This window comes from Diceros bicornis, chromosome 9, assembly GCF_020826845.1.
Source record: "Diceros bicornis minor isolate mBicDic1 chromosome 9, mDicBic1.mat.cur, whole genome shotgun sequence".
NCBI classification, from domain to species: domain Eukaryota; kingdom Metazoa; phylum Chordata; class Mammalia; order Perissodactyla; family Rhinocerotidae; genus Diceros; species Diceros bicornis.
Window position 1 is genome coordinate 34,909,453 of NC_080748.1, and position 23,807 is coordinate 34,933,259.

Genomic DNA, 23,807 nt, shown 5'->3' on the forward strand with positions numbered 1-23,807 from the left:
ACATGCTTTCAGACAGATGATAATCTATCCTTTAAAAACGAAAAAGCCTCAGGAGAAAGCAAACCCCAACCCTCCCACACACTCACCACCAGATTAGTGTGTCCAGCTTAGTGCAGGATCCCTTGTCCATCCTTGGTGATATGGAAAGCAGGTGACCTCTCTTGAGTAGCATTAAATTCCCATTCAGTCTTTTAGGGAAGTAGCACAATGGAACCCCAGCCCTTTGAAATGAGGGGTTTCATTTGCTGACCCCTCCCTTCTCCCCTCAGACCATCTCCAGGTTCCCTGTGTCTCTCTTGGATCGTGCAACCAATAAGAGACTCAGAAAAGGGTCTGAGCTCGGAACAAAGAAACACAGGTGAGGTGTCTATCATCTTAAGAGAAATAAAGTAGTGAGGGTCTGGTGCAGAGTCTTTTTTTGCGTGTGTGTGTGAGGAAGATCAGCCCTGAGCCAACATCTGCCAATCCTCCTCCTTTTTTGCTGGGGAAGACTGGCCCTGGGCTAACATCTGTGCCCAGCTTCCTCCACTCTACAGGGGACGCCGCCACAGCATGGCTTGACAAGCAGTGCATTTGTGCGCACCCGGGATCCGAACCGGCAAACCCCGGACCGCTGCAGCAGAGAGCAAGCACTTAACCGCTTGTGCCACCAGGCTGGCCCCCAATCCTCCTCTTTTTGCTGAGGAAGACCAGCCCTGAGCTAACATCTATTCCCAATCCTCCTTTTTTTTCCCGTTTTCTCCCCAAGGCCCCAGTAGATAGTTGTATGTCATAGTTGCACACAGAGTCTTAATTATCAGGAAAAATGGTAATCGGACCTTTTGGAGAATGGTAGTGCATCTGTCTTTTTTTTCTTCCCAGGAGGAAAACAGTTTTGCCTTTAAAAACAGGACTGAACACAACATGAACCTCAGGATGTGGCAGGAGTGAAAGGCAGAATTTGCACGGAGGAAAACTTACTGCTTTGGTATCTCAGATCACAAATTACAAACGGTTGTGTGCAGTCTGAAAAACACCGTTCAGCAGCCTGCCAAGGAGAAGCAATCTCTTCACTTTCTCAACCAAGATTTAAAAATCAGAAAAAGATCCAGATTTCATTTTCCCATGAGCCCTGGGACCCGTGGGGCCATGGCCCTAACCTGTTTCATAACCTCTCTGAGGGCCGGATCTAATCTTAGCACAACGGGCTTCCTCAGATCAAGGTGACCTTCCTCCCGAATATTTTTCTTGTCCACGTGCCCCCTGGATCCCTTGCCTACTGGCCTTACGCAACTTCTCTTATCTGCGCAGGAGCTGTTGGTAAGCAAAAGTCCTTGTGGACACGGCTAATCTTTCTATCAGTCCTAGATCCCTTGAGATCATGACGGTTAATTATACTTTGGGTTTGGGGAGCTCATTTTCCCCTTGGTGCATTCAAGTCTCTGATTTCACCTTCCTGAAACGTTTTTGTCTGAGAGACACAATGTTTGGTCACTTAACCCTTCGGCCTCAGCGTCAGTTTTCTTGTGTCTAAAATGAGGCAGCTTGACTAGATGAGCTTTTTGTGCATCAGCCAGTGAGGGCAGAGCTGGGACAAGGGATCCGATGCCAGCTACTCTTTGTTTGGAGGGTGTGCTGCCAACTCACCTTCCAGATGATCCTGAACTCCATGTTCTTTTGAGTTTGCTTTCCTTCGAATCTGCTAACCTACCAGAAACCTCACTGGGTAACTCATCTTATTTCCCAAATTCCTCTCTGGCTACCTGAGTTATCCCAGAAACTTACTCCATGCTCCCCCTTCCCTCAGCAGGGGCAGGCCCCTCACTCTGAGTCCCTTCCATAAGGTCATGGTGACTTGGCTGCTCCCTTCCCCACCCGGGCTCTCAGGGCCTCCTTTCTGCAGCCCCAGGCACCCCCCTCTAGACACTCTTGACAAGTGAGGGGTCACACTGTGGTCCTGCCCCTCCCAGGCCTGTTCTTGGCTGGGTAGGGGCTTCCTTTGGCTCAGAATCCACAACCAAGCCCTGATCTTCTGGTTCCAGAACAGGCTTTGGCCCTGGGCCTAGGACAGCAGGTCACATGCCTCCTGGGAGCACATGGGAATGGGCCCTTCCCATGTGATGCATGAAAACTCAGTTACAAAGGTAATCCTGTTTTGAAATGTTGACGAGCAAGGACAAGCCCATAGCAGGGAGGGCCAGTCCAGCCCCGGGAGGCAGACCATGCTGTTACCAGCAGGCCAGTCTGGTGAGCAGATCAACACCAGATCCTCTGAGGGCCCTGCCTTCTCCCATGGGTCTTCCAAACCGCAGCCCGCGTCTTTGTCTCCTTCCTTCCAACTAATTCATAACACACACACACACACATATGCATACACACGTGCACACACACACAAGCATGTATACACAAGCACACATGTACACATACACATGCACACATTCATGTACACATGGTGTGCTTACACAGTGTTCTGTCCACAGTGGTGCTCAGAAGACTTTACTGACTTTAGAATCCTTGAGTTCTTGGAAAAGGTGTTAATATTTCATGAGGATCAGGGTCAGCCTAGCATCAGACATCTCCCTGGAGTGACTATGAAGTCTGCCTCTTTCCCTCGACTGCCAGTCAGAGTTCCACCATTAGGGATTCATTCCTTTTGACCTCAAAGGTCTCTCAATCTTCAGAGGTCCTTTCTCCCCCAGTAAATTAAAAGTAGCTGGAGAAAGGACTGTTATGGGCCTCCAGCACCAGTCTGGCCCCAGATCAATTTTTCAAATGCTTTGGTGGAGTGGGAGCAAGGCACTGTAGAAGGGAAAGCAGAAAACACCTGCAAGAGGAAGATGACTCAGTGAGGGGATAGAGGGGACAAGGCAAACCAGTGCCCCACAGACACGGTGTCATGCCCAGCCTGTCTGGGCTGTGGAAGAGGTGGGAAGTTTCACTCATTCATTCAACAGATATGGACTGAGTGCCTATTATGTGCCAGGCACCATGCCAGACACAGGATACTGTGACAAGCCAAACCAGAGACGGTCCCTGACTTATGGTCCACCTGCAGGAAGGTGGGGAGAAATTAACCAAAAAAAAAAAATCACACTAATGAACATGTCATTGCAAACCCAGATGAATGCACTTAAGGAGGGCTCTACAAGAATAGCACCAAGGAACCAACCAGGACTGGGGGCCAGGAAGACTTTCTGAAGATGTGATGCTTGAGCTGATCCTAAAGAAGTAGAACTAACTAGAAAAACAGAGAAGAGCGGGCATTCCAGAGAGGGAACTGTGTGTGCAAAGGCCCTGTGGTGGAAAGCAGCCAGCTAATACTGCCATTGTGCATAATCCTTGCCCTTCAGTGAACTTTGAAACTGAAGGAAAATGTTCCCTTCTAAAAATGTGTTTCCCTTTCCCTTTCCCCTTCCACTCACCCCTGCACTTAAATCAATACTGCGCGACGCAGAGGTGAGCTGTGCAGGAGAAAGCCTTAAAAAAACAAAAGTGGCAGGCAGCAGCTATGACAGCCATTTCCTGTTTGGTGTCTCTCACCACAACCCTTCTTAGCCAAATAAATTAGCACAGGAAAACATTTTGGAAAAGGGTGTGGAAGAAACTCACACTGAAAAACCAAGAAAAATATCCCCTCTGCTTTTCAGAGAAGAGCTGCAAGTCTGGGGTGGGGGCGGGATCCCACTCAATGGTACCAGCTGAAGGGACTCCAGGACGGTTAGTCCCTCCTGGGCTTAACCTGGAGGAAGGTGAGGCCCAGAGAGGGCTGGGATCCAGTCAGTGGCGGGGCTGGGCCTTGAAGCCCGTCTCCTGCCCTGTGTCCTGTGTCCTCTCCCTGCCTTGCTCCCTCTGGTCCCATCAGACCAGATCTGCCTGCTTTCTTCTATCAGACGAGGAATTATGGGGTTGGAACTGCCCTCTGCGACCACTGCAGGTGAAGCTTAATTTTGCCTTGTGTACAGGAGCCCAATGTCCTTGTGAAGTGAGGAAGAGGAGAGGAGGAAGAGTGCTGGACGCTTACGTCTTCCATACTTAATCCTCACAACGACCCCGGGAGACAAGGACTCACTCCCCCATTTTACAAATGAGGGAACAGAACCTTTGAGAGGGGGGTGGACTTGACCAAGATGCCCCAGATACAGAGCGGCAAGGTGGGATTTTAATCTGCTCTAGTTTGAAAGCCCAAACTTTCTCCCCCTTTCCCCCATCCCATACCCAGAAGGATATTTCTGCAAGAAACCTCTTCAGGGTCCCCATCCTTGACTGATTGCTACTGGCCACCCCTCACCACTACGGCCCCTCAGCTCAGACGTGCCTTCGCAGACTTGGGGCAGACGTGCAACGCGGCCCACCTCTGTCATCAGCCCCCAAGAAGAGGTGTCCATTGCTCCCTCTGCCCCATCCCCGAGGCTGGCTGCTGTGTGGATATTGGGGCTGGCCCTTGATCCTCTCACTTGGGGTGTGTCATATTTTTTGTTTTGTTTTGCTTTAGCTACTCCTCCCAAAAGTTAGAACAGAAAATTCCCAAACTCAAAAACATGCTATTCACATACTACCAGCTCTGCAGTCTCAATATCTGGTCTTCTTCTGTTCCAGAAAAGCCCACTGGCTGACACTCTCCATGTAACAATCCAGCAGTTTACGAGGCCTGTGCTGTCATGGCATTTCCAAGGCGTGTTCCAAGGAACTCTAATGTGCTGTGTAAATGTGCTGTGGATTACTGGTAGTTTTCCAACAACAAAAAAGACCAGGTCTTTCGGCTGCAAGGTTTCTCAAAGCCTTCAATATGTTGTGGCAGAGATGACTAGTTGTCCTCCAATACCCATTCTCTTCATCTTTCTTTAATAACAGAACTCGCTAATTTTAGCTGAGCACGTATCCACCCACAAGAGACTTTTTTCTCAGGCTCCTTTGCAGCTGGGAATGACCAGCTGACTAAGATCTGGACAAGGTGATATGAGCAGAAGTGATTTGTGTCACTTCTAGTCACATCCTTGAAAGAAATAAGGCTGTGTTTGACTTGCCTTTTCTCCTTTCTGCTGGCTGGAATGCAAATGTGATGATACGAGTAGTAGCAGCCACTTTGGAGCAGAGAGTTTCTCTCCTAGCCCTGTACTGCTCACCTCTGGACGATTAGTGAGAAAGTAACTTCCATCTTGCTTAAGCCACTATATTTTGGGTTCTCTGATCCATCAACTTAAGACTGAACCCTAAGTAATTTATGTGCAGAATAAATCTCTAAGTGGGGTAATACCATGCAGCACTTTTCAAGTACATATAACCTTAATACCTAATTTTCAAAATAGGTTAGAAATGTGCTCCTTGAAATGCATCTTGGAAAACACTTTTTTCAACATTCGCAGAACACCGAGTTGTGACTCAGCCCACAGTCTGCTTGTCCCCAGTTATCCATCCAACAGAGGTTTGTAGAGCACAAACTACCCTTCCCTCAACATTTATCCGAAGAAATCCATTTCTTTTCCCCAAACCACTGACCTTACCCTCTCAACAGGCCACAAAGCTGCATACCCTGCACTTCTAACTTTGGGAGTCCAGGTTCCAGGAGACCATAAAGAAAGAGATGCCAAATGCAAGTAAATCCTCAAATCCAGAAGAGGCTAGTAATAAAAGTTATAGTGACAATGGACAGCCACTCGTGTCCTGATGAAAAGAAGTTTATCCAAAGTGGGTAAAGGCTCCTAAGCATGAACAAGAAACAGTTCCAGGTAATGGAAAAATATTATGTTTAGAAAACAAGTCAAGGACTCATTTGATTGAAAAAGAAAATACTCCCTCAGCTAACATCATACTTAATGATGAAAGACCGAAACGTTTTCCTCTAAGATCAGGAACAAAACTAGAATGTGCCTTCTTTTTAACATTGTACTGGAAGTTCTAGCCAGGGCAATGGGGCAACAGAAAGAATGAAAAAGGCATTCAGATTGGAAAGGAAGAAGTAAAACTTTCTATTTGCAAATGGTATGATTTTGTATATAGAATCCACACATACACACAAAAACACCCTATTAGAACTAATAAACAAGTACAACAAGGTTGCAGGATAAAAAAACATATAGAAAAATCAAGCATATTTCTATACACCTGCAAGGAACAATCTGAAAATAAAATTAAGAAAACAATTCCTGTTACAATAGCATCAAAAGGAATAAAATATTTAGGAATAAATTTGACAAAAGAAGTGCAAGATTCAAACACTGAAAACCACGAAACATAGTTGAAAGAAATAAGAAGACCTAAATAAATTGAAAGACATTTCCAGTTCTTGAATTGGAAGGAAAACTTGATGTTGCTAAGATGGCAATACTCCCCAAACTGATCTATAAATTCAATGCACTCTTTATGAAAATCCCAGCTGTGTTTTTCGCAAAAATTGACAAGCTGATCCTAAAATTTATATAAAAATGCAAGAAACCCAGAACAGCCAAGGTAATCTTGCAGCAGAACAAAATTGAAGGAGTCACACTTTCTGATTTCAAAACTTACTGCAAGGCTATAATAATCAAGACTGTGTCGTACTGGAATAAGGATAGACATATAGATCACTGGAATAGAATTGAGAGTTCATAAATAAACCCATACATTTAGGGTCAATTGATTTTCAACAATGGTGCCAACACAATTCAACGGAGAAAAAAATAGACTTTTCAACCAATAGTGCTATGATAACTGGATATTTACATGCAAAAGACTGGAGTTGGACCCCTACCTCACATCATATATACAAAAATTAATTCAAAGTACATCAAAGACCTAAATGTAAGATTTGTATGATGTAAGAGTCATATAATTTTATAGTTGTATATATTTTATATATATACAACTATATACATACAATTATATATATACAACTATAAAATTAAATTTATAGTTATAATAGTTATAATTTAATTTATTAAATTATAAAATTAAATTTATAAAAGGTCTAAAATATAGTTGTATAAAATATAGTTGTATAAAATTATACAACTCTTAAAAGAAAACATATGAGTAACTCTTTGTGACCTTGAATTAGGCAATGGTTTCTTAGATATGACATCAAAAGCACAAGTGACAAAAGAAAAAATAGGTAAATTGGACTTTATCAAAATTTAGAACTTTTGTGCTTCAAAGGACATTAACAAAAAAGTGAAAAGACAACCTACGAAATAGGAGAAAATATTTGCTAATCATATGTCTGATAAGGGACTTGTATACAGAACACATAGAAAACTCCTACAACTCAACAGTAATAAAGACAACTTAATTAAAAAATGAGCAAAGGGGGCCGGCCCGGTGGCGCAAGCGGTTGGGTGTGCGCGCTCCGTTGCGGCGGCCCGGGGTTCGCTGGTTCGGATCCCAGGCGCGCACCGACGCACTGCTTGGTAAGCCATGCTGTGGCGGCGTCCCATATAAAGTGGAGGAAGATGGGCACAGATGTTAGCCCAGGGCCGTCTTCCTCAGCAAAAAAGGAGGAGGATTGGCGGATGTTAGCTCAGGGCTGATCTCCTCACAAAAAAAAAAAAAAATGAGCAAAGGATTCGAATAGACGTTTCTCCAAAGAAGATATACAAAGGGCCAATAAGTACATGAATAGATACTTTACTTTAACATCATTAGCCATCAGGGAAATGCAAATCAAAATAAGATACCACTTTACACTCACTAGGATGGCTATTCTCAAAAAGATGGGCAATAAGTGTTGGCGAAGATGTGGAGAAATTAGAACCCTCATATATTGCTGGTGGGAATGTAAAATGGTGCAGCTACGACGGAAAAGTTTGGCGATTCCTCAAAAAGTTAAACACAGGGTTAACATACGACCTAGCAATTCCACTCCTAGTTAGATACCCAAGAGAAATTAAAATATATGTCCACCATCTATGCAAATCCATATGCAAAAACTTGTACATGAATATTCATAACACCATTATTCATTAGCCAAAAAATAGAAACAGCCCCAAATGTCCCTCAGCCAATAAATGGATAAACAAAATACGATATATCCATACAGTAGATTATTATTCAACCATAAAAAGGAATGAAATGCTGGTTCACATAAAACATGGATGAACCTTAAAAACAGTAGGCTGAGGGAAAGAAGCCAGACACAAAAGGCCATATGTTGTATGATTCCATTTATACGAAATATCCAGAATAGACAAATCCACAGAGACATAGAATTAGATGGTGGTGATGGTTGCACAATTCTGTGAATATACTAAAAACCACTGAATTGTACACTTTAAAAGAATGAATGTTAGTGTATGTGAATTATATCTCAAGAAAGAAAGAAAATATTTGGGTTCAACCTAAAAGCTTTTCCAGAAACTTTGGGAAAAGAAAAACGTTAAAGGAAGGGCAATTTAGTTTCCCAATGCCCTAAAAAACAGCTCAAATACAGTAGCTGGCTTTCGAAGATTAAATAAAATTATAAGTAGTTATGTTTTGGATTTGTGTCCTATAGGAATGTAAGGATTGGAGTTTTTAAATAACTTGATTCCAATTATCAAAGTACTGCCTGGTTATATTAGAGGTTTTAAAGATAGAAAAGCATAGATAATAAAATTATTAACTTCCCTGTTTCTATGCCTTTGCCCATCCTCCACAAAAGGCAGGTGTGTGTGGGGTGGTTATTGGCTTCTGCATGCAAAGCCCACCATATGGAAGTCCTTGCATCTGGACCCTCTGTCTCCACTGAAGCCACTTGAACCTTAGCATCAAAGCCAGCACCATCAAATCTTCCTTAGCACACAGACCTTGTAAGAGCACCATCATTCTTTCACCCTCCAGCTGCCCCAACTTTCCCTCATATTTAAGTCCTGGATTTTTAGCACAAATGGTATTTCCCTTAACTGAAGGAAAGAACCCATGGCATCTAAAAAGATGCTAAGATACGAGGAAAATGGAGATCGAAGAGAAACCCAACTTCCATCAAAACCACAATCCTCAAATTAAAACTTCCCATTAATCATATGCCAGCACGTCACTCTAGGGTGCTGAATGAGCTTCAAAGTAACACTTTGTTAAATTTACCATCCTATTGTCTAGTGCAATTTGGCAGCACCCAAGGTCCTTGTTAGAAGTCAAGAGGCATGTCATTCCCACTAGAATATTATTTAAATGGAAATATATTGAAAGGAATAAAGAAAAAAAGGAAGCTTACAAAATACCGTCTCCAGTTCAAATTTTATTTGCATACAAAAATATATTATAATGGTAAAAGCACATTACTGTTTCCAACTATATATAATTAATTACAAATATTTTCACGAAAGCACTTTAAATTACAGGAAAGCTATGTTTTAAGAGAAAATACAATATTAGCATGGGTTGTCTGTTCTAATACACTGCAAGCAGGTAAACAAAGTCAGTTTCACTGTCTAAATTGCTCAGAGATGAGTCCAAAGGCTGGTTTTAGGGTGAGCCTGAGTATGGCCTGGTGGTAGGTGAGTGCTCATCTCTGTCTCCTCTGGCAGCAAATTCTATAGCTGATTTTACCAGGTCCTCAGAGCTTTCTGAAGCTTCCCTCTTATGATGAAAGGACCCAGAACTTTCCTTGTTTCACATACCTGTAAATAGGAGATAGATAAGGTTATCCACTCACAAAAGTTTACAATTCCTGTGCTTAACCAGATCACAGAGTCTCAGACAGGCATCAAAGCACCAAACTTAACGGCAGGCTTCCCATGTAATATCTACATAACATATGTCTGATTAACTGGAATGAGTGGGCAACCAACTGCAATTTCCATGAAGTAGACAGGCTTGTTACATGGGTCTAATACAAATTGCGCAGCAATTACAATACTCTCTGTCAAACAGGCCTTGGTCTTCTGATGTAGGATGGTACAGCACATAAGAAAACAAGCAATAAAATCTTCAAGGAAATAGACAATACACAAGGATTTTCCACCTAATATTTAGGTCTGTCTGAAACAGTATTAAGAACAGAGTTTTTAAAAACTATCAGCTTTGGATCTAATTTTTCAGATTTTAACCGGCTATTTAAACAGAATACAGCATAAAATATTGCTTATGGAAAATCAACTCTTTCATTGAAAAATTAAGGGGCTAGGACAAAATTCTCCAAGCCTGCTCTCTGATGGAACAAGGCTCCCCAAGAGTAGAGCTGCTGAAACTTCTATCCCGGAAGCTCGAGCTGGTCCTTCTGGCTCTTGCAATCATTTTGAAATAAAGTGTGTAGATTGATTCTCAGGGTCCCTTCTTTTAGACCTCCCATTGCAGTTATGATCTGATATCTTCAGTTCTCAGCATTTTTGGTCACACAAAATTAGTGTAATTGCCAAACCGGAAACAAAGTATTGCGTACTTAATCCAGGTCTTTCAGTAATTGGCGTGAGTCTTTGGTTACAAGGTCTCCCCAAGCCAATTCTCTCTTTTGGGTCCCAATTCCCTAAAAGTCAGATCTTGCCAAGCCCCTGGATCTAACCTGGAAAAAGTTCCCCGGCCCAAGGGATGGACCCCTTGGGCTTGTGAGCCTAATGCTTGTATGGTCAATCTGCTCACTTCTTTGAAAAGCCAGGCAGGCCACCATGATGGTAAAGTTCTCGTCTTGCCTAAATACCGCTTTACCCCCCATTTCTCAAACAAAATGCCATTGTTTGCTGGTGGCCTGTTCTCACTGTTTGGAAAGGCACATGGTCTACTTTACAGCAAGCTCATCTTCAGAATTTCTTTCTGAGCCACTAGGGTCCTGTTTCGGAACGTAAAGAAGCCTTATGGTGTAACTTCCTGTCCCCAGGCAAGCCGGTAAACATTATAGCACTCTATCAGACGTGTCGGTTAGTTTTCTGTTCGATTTTTTCATACCAGGCATGTACTCACTTGCTAACGTTCTGTCAAGATCAGCAATAAAGTCTTCTAGTTCTTTTGTGTCTCCTAGTTTGGCTGAAAAACAAGAGTTGGAGTTCAGTTTCCATACTGAAGACAGCTGATGACTCCCACGGTTTCCCGGATTATGTGACCCCATTTTGCATTTCTCTATCTTCAGAGACCTTATTGAAGACTATACTGTACCAACCCCAAGTGTCTACTCCAACGTTTACTTAGTCAACTCAGAAACTTTTTCTGAAGACTAGCCTAAACACTTCTTTCTTAGTTTTTCAGTTCATCATCCCATACACCCCCACCCCACCCCAGCAACCTGGAACAAGAATCTCCTCTCACTACCTTAAAAGTTTGAGGCGGGTGGGAGGAGAGGGGCAGGAAAGGAAGTTAAAAATTTTTGATTTTTTTGATCGTGTAGGATTTAAGTTATCAGTCAAAAATATTCGGGACCAGCCTGGTGGTGTAGCGGTTAAGTTCACACGCTCTGCTTCGGCGGCCCGGGTTCCCAGTTTCGGATCCTGGGCGCGGACCAACACACAGCTTGTCAAGCCATGTTGTGGCGGCGTCCCATATAAAGTAGAGGAAGATGGGCACGGATGTTAGCCCAGGGCCAATCTTCCTCAGCAAAAAGAGGAGGATTGGCATCAGATGTTAGCTCAGGGCTAATCTTCCTCACACACACAAAAAAAATTCAGCAAGCATGGCACTATGCAGAATGGACACCCAGATTCCATAATTCCTGCTAAACTTCTCCTCTGACGCATTCTTGTTTGTGTTACCACCCCAGGGCAATACTGCAGCCCTCAGAGTCCCTCCAGCGTGAGATGAACGAAGAGCCACCGTTCCTTGTCAAAATGGTACAAGGAAGGTGACATGAGGCTTCTGGGTCCAGGACAGCCTCATCCCATCCAGGTGCCAGCACAAAGTGACAAGTCCTTATCCTGATCCTGTTCCCTCTATATCCTGAGATATATACTTTTTTTCTGTACATCTTACATTGCTCTGTAGAGTTCATCATTCATGCCTTCTCTGAAATGCATTACTGGATATTTTTATTAATTAACCCCTGCTGGCTACAAATGGCTCTTTGTTCCTAGCTTTTAAAGTCAATTTGCCACTGGGACTTTTTTCTCCTTGTTAATTCCTACCTCTTAAGGATCAGGTGGCAAATCTGGGCACGTTTTAAGCCACTTTCTAGACTGCTCTGACTCTCTATACTCAATGGATCCATTACAGACGGAGGGCTGGACAATGGCAGAGTCCCCAGTGGTTGCTAACATTGCCATACTGAGAGGAGAATTTAAAAATGTCTCTTTTGAGAAAGAGGGAAATTCTGCCTTAATGCCAGAGTGAGAAAAGCGATGGAATCTTCATATTTTTTTTTAACTGTTCCATTTTTATTGCTCTGCAACTATTTTCAGCAAGTATAACATTTCTTAAGGAAAAAACTCCTTTTGTTTTCAAAAGGGCCCTTGTCCAATATAACAGAACATTCAGCTCTCTAGCTGGAGACACTTTACTGGTTCCAAAAAATAAGAAACTGCTCATGCATCTTTAAAAACTTTTTAGGTCTATTAATATCACAGTAGAGACAGGCTGGAGCTGCTATTTTGAATCATGTTAGATCATCGCTTGTCTCATAATGAAGACCCCATTTAATTGCTAAATTGGTAATCTGAAAGCATTGGTTAAATAGTTATTATAATAAAAAAAAAATCCTACTTTCTGCAAAGCCTAACTGCTGAGTTTTAAATTCTAGAACCGACCCGTCTGGGAGAGCACCGTCATTTGGCACAGCCTTGATTACACCACACAAGAGAAAGCAGAGTCTCGAGTCTACAGGTTTTCTTTCTCCCTGTGAATTTGGTTTCCTGCCCTGCAATTACCTGATTTCATTTTCACACTGATAACAATCCTCAGAAATAACAAATCCCACTTCACACTGTCCTGTACTAAGATATCAGTCTTATCTATCTGTTTTGCACATTTGGGAAAGATCAGTTAGGGAAAAGGGGGGAAGAGAGAAGAGACTGAGAAGAGGAAGGGAATAAGGAAGCAAAAAATCTCACACTCCAACTAATGAACTCACCTCTCCGAGGAGTGACAGGGGGAGAGAGCAGAGCTGCAGGAGAGTCTGTTGGAGAATTCAGTTTCTCATCACTGAAGTTGAAGCTGTTCCTATAAAGTGAATCTGCACCTTTCAGGAAAGAAAATGTAACTCATTAGAGATGGTTTTGAGTCTATAGTCTATTGATAACCAACAGCTTATCTCCCAAAGGAGCAAAACTGTAAAGAAAACAGGTTGATTTCCAGATTTTATATTTATGCCCTAAAATGACTTGAGGCAGGAGAGTGCGTCCGTGTGCCTGTGTGAGTGTGTGTCTCTAATCAGGCACACCAAATGCCCCTGCTTCCCTAGAAAAAGAAGGAGGTGACAGGATCAGCACGACCAGACCAGCCTCCTTTGCAACACACAGGAGCACACTGCCCAGGTGTCTAACTGACAGCTAAGCCAATGCTTATTGAATAGGGGTGGAGGGTTGGTTTGGGATTTTAGCCATAAGGAATCATCTTTCCTAAAAAATATCCCGTCTGCCCTCTAAATCCACCAAAATACAAACACAAGGTTGGATCTCATGACTTAATAATCCTCTCAGCCTGCTCAAGAGAGAGCCTTTGTCGTGGTTTTCCTGAGAGCCTACACTCTGGGGATAAGCTAGAGGGTCAAGATAAAGATTTCTTCTCCTGGCGGTTGTGTATTGCAGACACATTGAGTGATTTCATGGCTCCCTCTATTGTCACACCCCCAAGACCAGAGCAGGGGCAAGGCAAGGTCCCAGAAGCAGGGCTGCACTGGGAGTCCAGGGAACTAATTCAGCTACTAAGTACAGGTGCCCTGGAGCAAGACAGTATCTCTGGGCCTCAACTTACCCATCAATAAAATGGGAAGGTAGACTACATAATCCTTAAAGTCCCTTCCAACTCTGAAGTTCTCACATTCTATTTCTCTAAGTCCTGCCAAGGGGGAGGAAACCAACCCATAGCCCACCCAGGCGAGTGGTTGTGACACAGAAAGGAGCTGCTGGCTGAGCTGCACCGACTCAAAGGGCTCAAAGGCAGTGCAGGCAGCAGAAGCAGGATGTGGCCTCTGAGGTCACGAGGGAACAGCTTTCCTGGTTAAAACAAAACACAGAGCCAGTCACAGTTGTCACAGAGATGAGCTCTGAAAAGGTTCTTCAGGTGAGAGAGGGCGGCTGAATCATGAGGGCCTGGCCAGGCCCCCATTCCTCCTGGGGCTTCACTCACTCTAATCCAATTACCTCCAGCTCAGGAGGAGGCAACAACATCTTTCTTTGGTCCCCTTAACTCAAAATGAACATGACTAAGTTACAAAAGATATGCCCAGAATAAAAAGGGTTTGCAGAAACAGAGAGTTCTGGTGCCAAGAGAATTCATCTTCATCCCTAAAAGACTGGTACAAGTTCTCAGGCACCTCACCTGGCTCCCTTTCCTCCCACCCTCCTCTGACCATGTGGCCCCAGCACCATCTTGTCTTCCTGGCTTCCACACCCATCTCATCCACTTTTCCAAACATGCCCAACCCTCACAGTCTTTTCCTCCCTCAGAAGTCCAGCTGAGGTCATCTAAAAGGCCCACAATCATTTTTCAGGGCTTTGATGATGAACACCTACTGAGATTCTAAACACTGAACCTTATACTTATGTTTCCCCAAAAATATATTCTTGAGAATACTGGTCCTTGGAAAAGAAGAGCTGAGTGATCAACTAACTTAGAGACACACTGAGCGCTCTTAGAGACTGCTATTGTGTATTCCCACTCTAACATCCCTGAGGAGTCTTGTGATAAACAAGCCAGTTTAGCCCTATTTCTCAAGTTTACTTGATCTTGGTGCACTTTTTCTGTGGCACCCCTGTTAATATTTCTCAGGACACTTGTACTCCATGGAACTCAACTTGGAAGGCCCTTCTGCTTGCCTTGTCAGCTGAGCCCACCTCTAGAGCAGTCTGGATTTTCTCAAGGGAAACCCTTTCTCTTACATACAGGAAAGTGGTCATGTCCACTGCAGATCCACAGCAGAGTGTTAGTATTTGTCACCAAGCAATAGGCAGGAGAATTGACAGAAATAGAACCTGAGAAACTTGTGGGGAAAAGATGAGGTAAGACTTAGGGGCAGGAAAACCACAGAGGGCCCTGGGGAGGCCGGCCTTGTGCCCAGACTGCTGAGCCAGAAGGAAGGAATACGAGGCCTTCAGCACATTATCTTTGGCTCTGAAGGACACAAGAGCATCAGTCCCATCCCTGGCCCAGAATGCCAGATCCAGAGAGTCGCTGGCCTGGATCTCAGTGGCCACACCTCTGGTCTCTATCTCCAGAAGCAGCTGGCCCTTGAGAGCCAGTTTCACTGTCACACCTAACCTCACCCCACCCCACCCTGCACCACAGGTCCTTGCCCTGACTCTGGACTTCATCTCTGTTCTGCCCCAACCCTCCAGCAATTTTATATCTGCATGTACTCATCCTTTGGAAGGAGGAAAACACACACTCACACACACACACAATTTGCTTGCCTCACAGGCAAGTAGACCAAATGTCATTGAGTTTTCAGGGAAGGAATGATCTAGATATGGAAAAGGCCATTGCAAAATGGTAGGAAAAAAGGAGTCCAGTGAGGACTCAGGAAAAGCTCGGGGTAACTCAGGTGGTGTTGAGACTCTGTAGAGAATGAGTCATAGCACCGGGACGTCGCCACAGCTTACCTCCTATCCCGTAGAGCCTGGTGCTAAAACGCCCTTTTGATCCAAGTATTTTCCTCAAACTCAGAAAATTTATAGACAAACCTACTGCTACTTGACTGATAAATTCAGTTACAAATTAAACTATTAAAATAATCAGAAGTTGCCTCTTGCTGCTAATGAACTCATGCTACTCCACCAATGAGGAAAGCAGAGAAAAAAATACTAGTTACAATATCTATCTATATATAAACACACACACAAGCAGGTATGTCAACATAGCATGTGCTCACTTCCTCTCTCCCCCCATACCTACCCTCCACCTCAACGACACACACACACACATTAGCTAACACACTGGCTCATTGCTACACGTTGATGCCTCTCTCTTCCATGAGTTCCAGTGCACAGTCTGGGCCACACCTGACTCTAGGCTCCAAACCATCAGGAGGAAATGAATCCTCAGCATCCTTGAGTCAAACCCGCCCACAGTTTAGTTCCACCCTGTGGTAATATTCCACACATATCATTCATGACAAAGATGGAAAGGACAACCTCAAGAGCCCCAAAGCTGCTCTGGGCCCAGCAGAAGCTGCCATCATAGAGATGTGTGTGAAAGCTGCGTGACCCTGTGCAAATCACTTCACCTCTGAGCCTTAGTTTCTTCTTTTGCAAAAGGGGAATAGTAACCTAAGTGCTCCACGTGTGATACCTATGGTTTTCATGATTCTATGTGAAAGTTCCTGGCAAAATGGAGGATGACATGTCCAGGAGCAGAAAGGTCACCAGAGAGAATAATAGGAATCAAGATTCTGGGCCCAGGCTTCCTCCTCTTCTTCAGATAGAAGCAAAATGCTCAAGAGAAGTTTATTTTCAGAGGCACCCTAGAACAAATCTCCCAAGAACAAACCACTAACACAGACGTACCCCAAGCTCTAGGCCTCTCTTTACCCTTTATTCAATAAAGTTTCATTCCATGGACTTTTATTAAGCACCTACAAGGAACAAGACCTCATGCTAGGTGTTGTGGTAGATTAAAAGGTAAGTACAGCCTGACTTCTGTTCTTTTCACTTCCCTGGAACTCTACTCCTTGCAAAATAACAGCCAGTGAGTCTGATAAAATGACAGCAACGTGTCACTGGCTGATAACATATTAATGCATTATTGCCCCACCCCGCTATCAGGTGCTGCTATGAATACGGGCTCCAGGGACACATTAACAGTGATGATTTGGGGAACCTTGGCAGGTCGAGAGACTAGATATTTTAGGACCTCACACCATCTACTTCAATCAGCTCTAAAGCCCCATCTCACAAGCATCTCAAAGCCCCAGTAGAAACGTCTTTGGCAAGTCAACTTAGTGTGCTGGGGCCAGGAGCCTCGAATTCAGGGACCAAGTTTTCTAAGACAACATCGAAAGAAACGTAAGCATATTAACTATATAAACGTCTAACTTTAAGAGTGCCAACAGAGATTGAGAAACTCAGCTGCAAAAACAGAGGCTTGTTTAAAAGGTAGATGTGCTTTTTCAGTTTGGGGGTGGGGAGAAAGGTAATTTAGGGTTAGCACCAACATGTGCTACTCCAGAGGGAAGCAAAACCACAGACAGTAAACCTTGCCCAGAGCTCCTGTAAATATAGAACAATCCCACACGTTTCAGGCAAGCAAACCATAGTAATTAACTGAGAAAAAGAGAGCCTTGGACCTGTTTTCCTTCTGCCACAGGGAATGGTGTGTGTGTGTGCGGGGGGTGAATCTCCTCCTCAAAATTTAAATTCCGACAACCTCGGAAAGTGGGATAGAAGAAGAAAAGACCCCTTTCCTCAGTTTCACCACGGTTGCCCCAGTTTCCCCTCTGGGACTGCTCGGTCCCTCTAGACACCTCTCCAGGTGTCAGAATGAGACCTGTCACCCACCTGGAATTCCTAACACAATACCAGGCAACCTGAGGGCTCTAACTCTTCATTCTCTCACAGCTTGAACAAGTTCAGGTTCTAGTTTCGGTGGCTCCTATGCCAGCTCAGCCAACATGCTACCTGTCATGCTGGCACTCAGGGTCTACAAGGTCCCCTCTCCCAGGATCAAGCTGGAACAGTGTTGGCACAGATATACAGATGTCCTAGGTCTTGCACATGCCAAATAAGCCCGTTCCTCATCCCCTATAATGGCCCTTCAATATCATAACAGCCCCAGCACACACAGTAGGCTTTAGACCTTTTCTGTGAAGTAGCAAAACACTTGCCCCTCAAAGGAAAAAGGTATGTGAAACCCCAATACAGCAAAGATATAAGTTCAGACCACCTTTTGAAGTTCAAGGTAATATAAACTTCTCGTAAAATCAATCAGTGGAAACATAAATTAACACATTGGTTAAAATTTAGTAATTATGAGTTAAAATTTCATTAAACACATTTGAGAAGTCATAGTGTGCATTTATAGTTTTGAAAGTACTGAAGAAAAACAATATATTTTTTAAAATAAGTTCAAACCAAAGATGTTCACAATTCCTGAAGCACCTCTGAGGATCAAGTTAGAACAACACTGCCCTAGCCCCTAAGCGCACTGCCCTTTTCCTACTGAGGTTGAAACTACTCCCACGAAAGCGCCTGAGATGCCCTGTTGGAACCCAAATCTAGGGGAAAGGAACAAGCCTAGTTTGATCAACCCCATTTGAATGCCACCCCTAATGTGAAGTTATCTCGCAATTGCTATCTTGGTCCTCCACGTCATAGGAGGACTCCCTGTAAGTGAGAACAGAAAGGAGTATTTCCTTATTAAATATCCATTCTTCTCTCTTGTCTAAGTAACTTGCTTCTTTGGGTGGACAAAGGAATGTCTATTTTTTCCTTTGGATGCAAGCAACCTAAAATTTCTTTTTAATGAGAAAACGAAGGGTTCTCCAAAACACAGAAATGCTGTTTTGATCTATCTTGTAAGGTGGGTATATCTTCAGAGAAATAGAGCTGTAAAAAATAGAGTGAAAACCAAGGTGCCATTGCTTTATAGCTTCATACGTAACATTTTCATGCAAGACACGGGCTCAAAGGTATCTCATCTATGTGATATAGTGTGGTATATGCATTTCAATATTTTCTTGAAAGCATTCAACAAAGCAAATATTTTCTCCCTAATCATGAGCTTCTGGATATTTCTAATAGCACTATAAAATAGCATCTTTTCAATTTTATAGCTAGAGAAACTGAGGCCCACTCATTGCCCAGGGCCCTGACAGAGCTCAGCCTGGGCTCCACTGACCTGGCCAGACGACCACTGCCTTGAAGAGACACCTTCAAACACAACCACCATTGATAAACAGGCACATGATCTAGGTCCAAAGGGACTTCAAGTCTATTCCTGAGGACCTGGTTCCCATTCCAGCCAACCATCCCTGGTGACAGAGCAAGGCCTTAGAAAGAGAGCCCGTGTGGTTCTGCTATTTTATCAGAAAAATGGAAATAACAGTGCCTACCTTATAGAACTTGGTAGAGATCACATGAGATAACAAATTTAAAGCACAGCAAAGAGATCCCTGATAGTAAGAGCTAATAAATGATAATAGTAATCATAGTAAGGACTTGGAAAAAGTGAGCTGCTCTTATCATTATTCTGGTGTGTCTCCCTTCTGATGGGCTAAATTTCAGTAGGATCTACCTCTGTCAAACATTCTCTTCCACAGAAAAGTACTAAACGGACAAATGAGGATAACAAACGTTTGTGCTCGATTCTTCGTGCCAATGAAGATACACATATTATGCTTCCTTAAGAAATTACTATTTAGATAAACACTGCTTCTGCCAAGACTATTTCTAACCAGTCTCGTGGAGGACAAACTACACATTTATAGAAAAGACTAACGTCATCTGGGCCTTCTTTATATCCTCCCTATTACTTCTCTAACCATCAAACTAAGGGATGGTTTAAAGAGTTAACAAAAGCAGAAAGCAAATACACACACATATCCTAAGAAAAACTACAGACTATTCCAAATACCTCCCCCAAAACCATTAAGAATGTATTTCAAGTGCCTTCTCTTTGAGGCCTCTGAAAACAGATCCCAGATCTGAAATAGTACCCAGAGGGAGTTGCAATCACCCATGAATGGGCGAGCTCAGACTGTATTCTGGCCAAATTCGCTGTGGTTTAGAAAGGAGCTGTTCTTTGCAATAGAGCAGCAGTGGACAGATCATCCCAGCTTTCTTTCCCGTGGGGGCGAGAATCTGTACTTGATGAATAACTTGCTCCATGCCCCAGTAGAAGGAGACATATTTAAGCTTGGCTACAGACAGAGAGAAATTTCAAAAGTTTTTAGACTTCCCTTTGAAATAGAAAATAAGCAGTCCTGTCATTAGCAACAAAGTCCACAAACACAAAATGGAAAATTAACTGCACACTATTCCGTTCCCTTTCACCTCAAAAGCTGCAATTAGATTCAACCCTCGGGCAGGACTGCCAAGAAAAGCCAAGCTGGAACTCAGGTTTCTGCCTCAAACCCTGGACAGCGTGGCCAGTGCCCTTCACCCCTTTTCTGGAGGACAGCTCACGTTTAAGTCTAGGACTGTATCTCTGTCCCGTAACAAGAAAGAGCTTCAGATTTCAAAAGAAGAGAATCACAAGGAAAGGTCATCGCTTTTACTTCCAGAGTCAAGGGCAGCAAAGGGAGTGACAATAACGCTTGTCACCCATCTAGGGAGGGAAGTCTCAAGAATAACCCAGAAGAGTTTAAAATTCACTTTGAAAAATAATAAGTAATCCAGGATTTGAAAACCAACAATCACATAATATTGAAAAGACACCCAATTTGCTGTTTGGTACCTAAACAAACATCCATAGTCCTTACAGGACATTTGAGTTCCTAGAAAAAGTTGTCTCTCTTCTTACAAGGTTCTTTAGGGCAAAGAGACCCTGGGGTAGTCTCTATTATGAGAAAAGTCACCAGGAAGCATCCGGCTCCTCCTCCAGCCTGAGTGGTGGGTCGAAGCCAGCAGTCCCCAGTGGTGGACCTGCCTGAAGGAAGAGGGACAATTTCTAAAATACTTGAACTCAGCAGTGCCAGGTATTCTTGCAAAACTGCATGCAATGGAGCAGCAAGTCTGGGAGCTCAGAGCCAGGAGAAAGTGCAAGAAGTTATTTCAAAAATCCCAAGAACAGCAGCTTATGAAACCTATCCTGGTTTCACAAATGTTTCAGTATTGTGACCTCCCACGTCTCTCCCCGCCCCCCCCCGCCCCCATTCCCGTGGCACTTGCTCCAAATCCTCTGAAAAGCTACTGCTGAGAGGGGAGAGACGGGGAAAGAGCTGAGGAGAGGGAACTAGGGACACGCCTGGCTTGGGTCCGAGGAGTCCTCTCTGGATGAGTCGGGGCAAGCTGCTTCATGACACCTGCAGGCGGCAGGTAGACCAGCTTGCCCTCCAAGAGCCTTCCCGTGACTATCCCGGGGTCCTGCCCCGCTGGGCCTACCACCCTGGAGACTCAACTTCCCCGGGGTCCTAGAGACTGCGCAGAGCTTTAGGGCTTACTTCGCTCAGTGTGCAGAGAAGCAAACTGAGACCCGAGCCCAGCGTGCTCCTTAGTGGGCCGGGTACTGGGTGTCCCTAGGGCTCCAGGCACCTTCCCTGCTGGGGCCACACTTACTCTCGGAGTCGCTGAAGCCGCTGCTGTCGCTGACGCTGGCGCTGCTCCGCCGCTTCATGCGCTCCAGGTGCTCCTCGTAGTGGAAGTGGCGCTCGTGGAAGGGCGACGCGAAATCGGCCAGCACCGCGTCAAACTCGCACAGCGCGTCCGTCAGGTCCCCGGCGGCCGCCGAGTCCAATGCCGGGGCTGGGGGCAGGGACGGAGGGCTCAGGTGATGGGGGCGGGGCGGCCACCCCGTTCCGGGGCCTGGAGGGGGCCGCCACCATTCCCAAGGATAACTAACATTCATTGCGCGATTGCTAAATGACAGCCACGCTGTCGCTGCCCCTTGCTTCTCGTTATCTTTTAATACCCAACCACCCCCCGAAGTGCTTTCCATTACCATGCCCATTATACAGCTATGGAAACTGAGCCTCCGCAGGGTGAATTTGCAAAAGGCCAAAGGTCACCCAGCACATCGGCACAGCCGAACTCTTTCCCACGCGCTGTCGGGTACCTGTCCCCACGCTCGCGCCCCCGGGCGCTGCGAACCCGATGGCGGCGGGAAGACTGAGTCAGGATGCGCCCGCTACGTGTCGCGCTCGGATCACCAGCCCCACGAGGGGAGGGAGGCTGGACCCGCCAGGGGCACGGTCCCGCCGATGAGGATGGAGGCGAGGTGGGGTGTAAAGAGACGACAAGGGATCCTCCTTGTTTCGCCCCCACCTGCAAGGCCGGGGCTTTCAGGGGACCCGCACTCACCTGCGGCCGCGGCAGCCGCGGGGCTGCCCTGCGCGGCGGGCGGCTTCATGGGCGGGCTGGGCCCGGCGCGCGTGGCGGGCGGCCCTGAGAGGCGCTGGGCCCGGCACCGTGCAGAGGCTCGCGCAGAGGCCGGGGCCGCCCCGGGGTTCGCGCTGCCGCCCTCGCGCTCCCGCTCCGCCCGCCCGTCGCCTCCGCCCGGCCGCGCTCCCGCCGCGCCGCTCCCGGCACCGTGCGCACGCCCGCTCATCCACCAGCCGCCGCCCCCCGCCGGCCGCGCCGTCTTATAGCCGCGGGCGGAGGCGGGGCGGGGCGGGGCCGCGGGAGCCGGGCGCCGGGTCTGCCCCAGCCGCCCGCCGGGGACGTCCCTGTGTCCTGGGCACCGCCCTCGCCACGCGCCCGCCGGGGAACCGCGGTGACGAGGAGTTGCCGGAGCCCGGGTTACAGCCCCAAATATTTACCCGCTGTCCCCGCGCGCCCTGACAACCCGACCCACTAAAGTGTCTTTGGCGTCACCAGAGCCCCGAGGAGTTGACGGTTCGGCTGGAGCTCCGCTGCTTCCCGCCCTGTGCCCTTCACCTCCTCCAGCCTCAGTTTCCTCATCTGTGAAATGGAAATGCTGAACCTCCCGCGTTTGCTGCGAAGAATAAAGTAGCCGAAAGCAGTGGGTGTCCAGACGCAGAGGGCGTCTTCCTCGCGTCCCCACCCCATTCCCCCAGGGACTTAAGGGTTGAGGGCGGACAGAGTGGAGACGGTGGAGGGCGAGAGGGACAGACATCGGTGGAGTCCACGCGCTCACGAACCTTAACTGCTCCCATCCCGGAGCCCGGGGCCCGACCACAGTCCTGGGCGTTCACACCAGCCCCGGCTTTATTTGGAGGAGTTTGTTAGGGGAAGAAATGACTGCGTAGATGCAGCGCGTGCGCGGCGCCTCTCAGTGTCCACGCTGATGAGCCACCCTGTCTAGCCGCCTGGCAGGGGACAGTTGTGGCTGTGAATAACTCCCGTTGCACTGCCCAATGCGGTAGCCACCCACCACAGGTGGCTATTTAAATGTAAAGCAATTGAAATAGGATAAAATGAAAAGCTCAGTCCCTCAGTCCCACTAGACGCATATCAACAGCCATCATCCTCAAAGTTCTATTGGACAACGCTGCCAGGGTCTCTGACCCTCAGAACCGGCCTCAGAGGGAAGTGAGGCATCTTACCCGGGTTATCAAGGGCCTCCTAGGTCAGGTCTTGGCGTGCACCGTTTCCAGCCCCACAGCAACCCTGAGAGGTGGAGTTACCGCTTCTGTTTTACAGGTGAGGAAACAGCGCAGAGAGGTTCAGCAGCATGCCAGGCAGGTAGTGATGGAAAGGCAGGTCTGTCTGGTTCAGAGCCACCATGGGCTTCACACCCCGCCTTCCTCCACAGTGTAAGGTGGAGAACTGAGCAGACAGGAGGAAGAGGCTCCAAACAAGGGAGCCGATAACTCGGGTCCTTGAAGCAACAATGCAAGGCAGTTGCATCTTTCATTTTACTTCATTTACATCTTTTCATTTTCCCACCTCCCTTTTAAATTCTTTTTTTCTCTCTTTCCCTCCCTCATGCTCTTTGACTTGCTTTTGCATCCACTGGTGATGCCCTGGGCTCACAGAGCAGCAGCCAGTCTGAGAGCTGAGACCGAGGAGCTGCCTTCCAAATGCAGCTGTCCCTCCTTGGCCAGGCTGGGGTGCAGGGTGGTGGACACCCCAGCGCAGCTCTTGCGTGATGGCTCACGGTCCCTGTCAACTAAAGAATCAGCTAAGCTGATCTTCAAAAGAGCCTACAAAACAGCCCCACTTTTTAGCAGCCATGTCAGCTTACCGAGA

At 46.0% G+C, this 23,807-nt stretch overlaps 1 protein-coding gene across 1 annotated transcript; it reads right to left on the minus strand.

Annotated features, from left to right (window-relative positions):
• Positions 1 to 9,153: 9,153 nt before the first annotated feature.
• On the minus strand, positions 9,154 to 21,887 carry RGCC (regulator of cell cycle). The gene is made up of 4 exons (XM_058548246.1): positions 21,216 to 21,887; positions 12,917 to 13,024; positions 10,825 to 10,887; positions 9,154 to 9,548 (listed from the first exon to the last, which is right to left on the minus strand). Exons 1-4 carry the CDS (start codon positions 21,604 to 21,606, stop codon positions 9,541 to 9,543), a joined length of 570 nt encoding a protein of 189 aa, XP_058404229.1. The 5' UTR covers positions 21,607 to 21,887; the 3' UTR covers positions 9,154 to 9,540.
• Between the last annotated feature and the right edge of the window lie 1,920 nt (positions 21,888 to 23,807).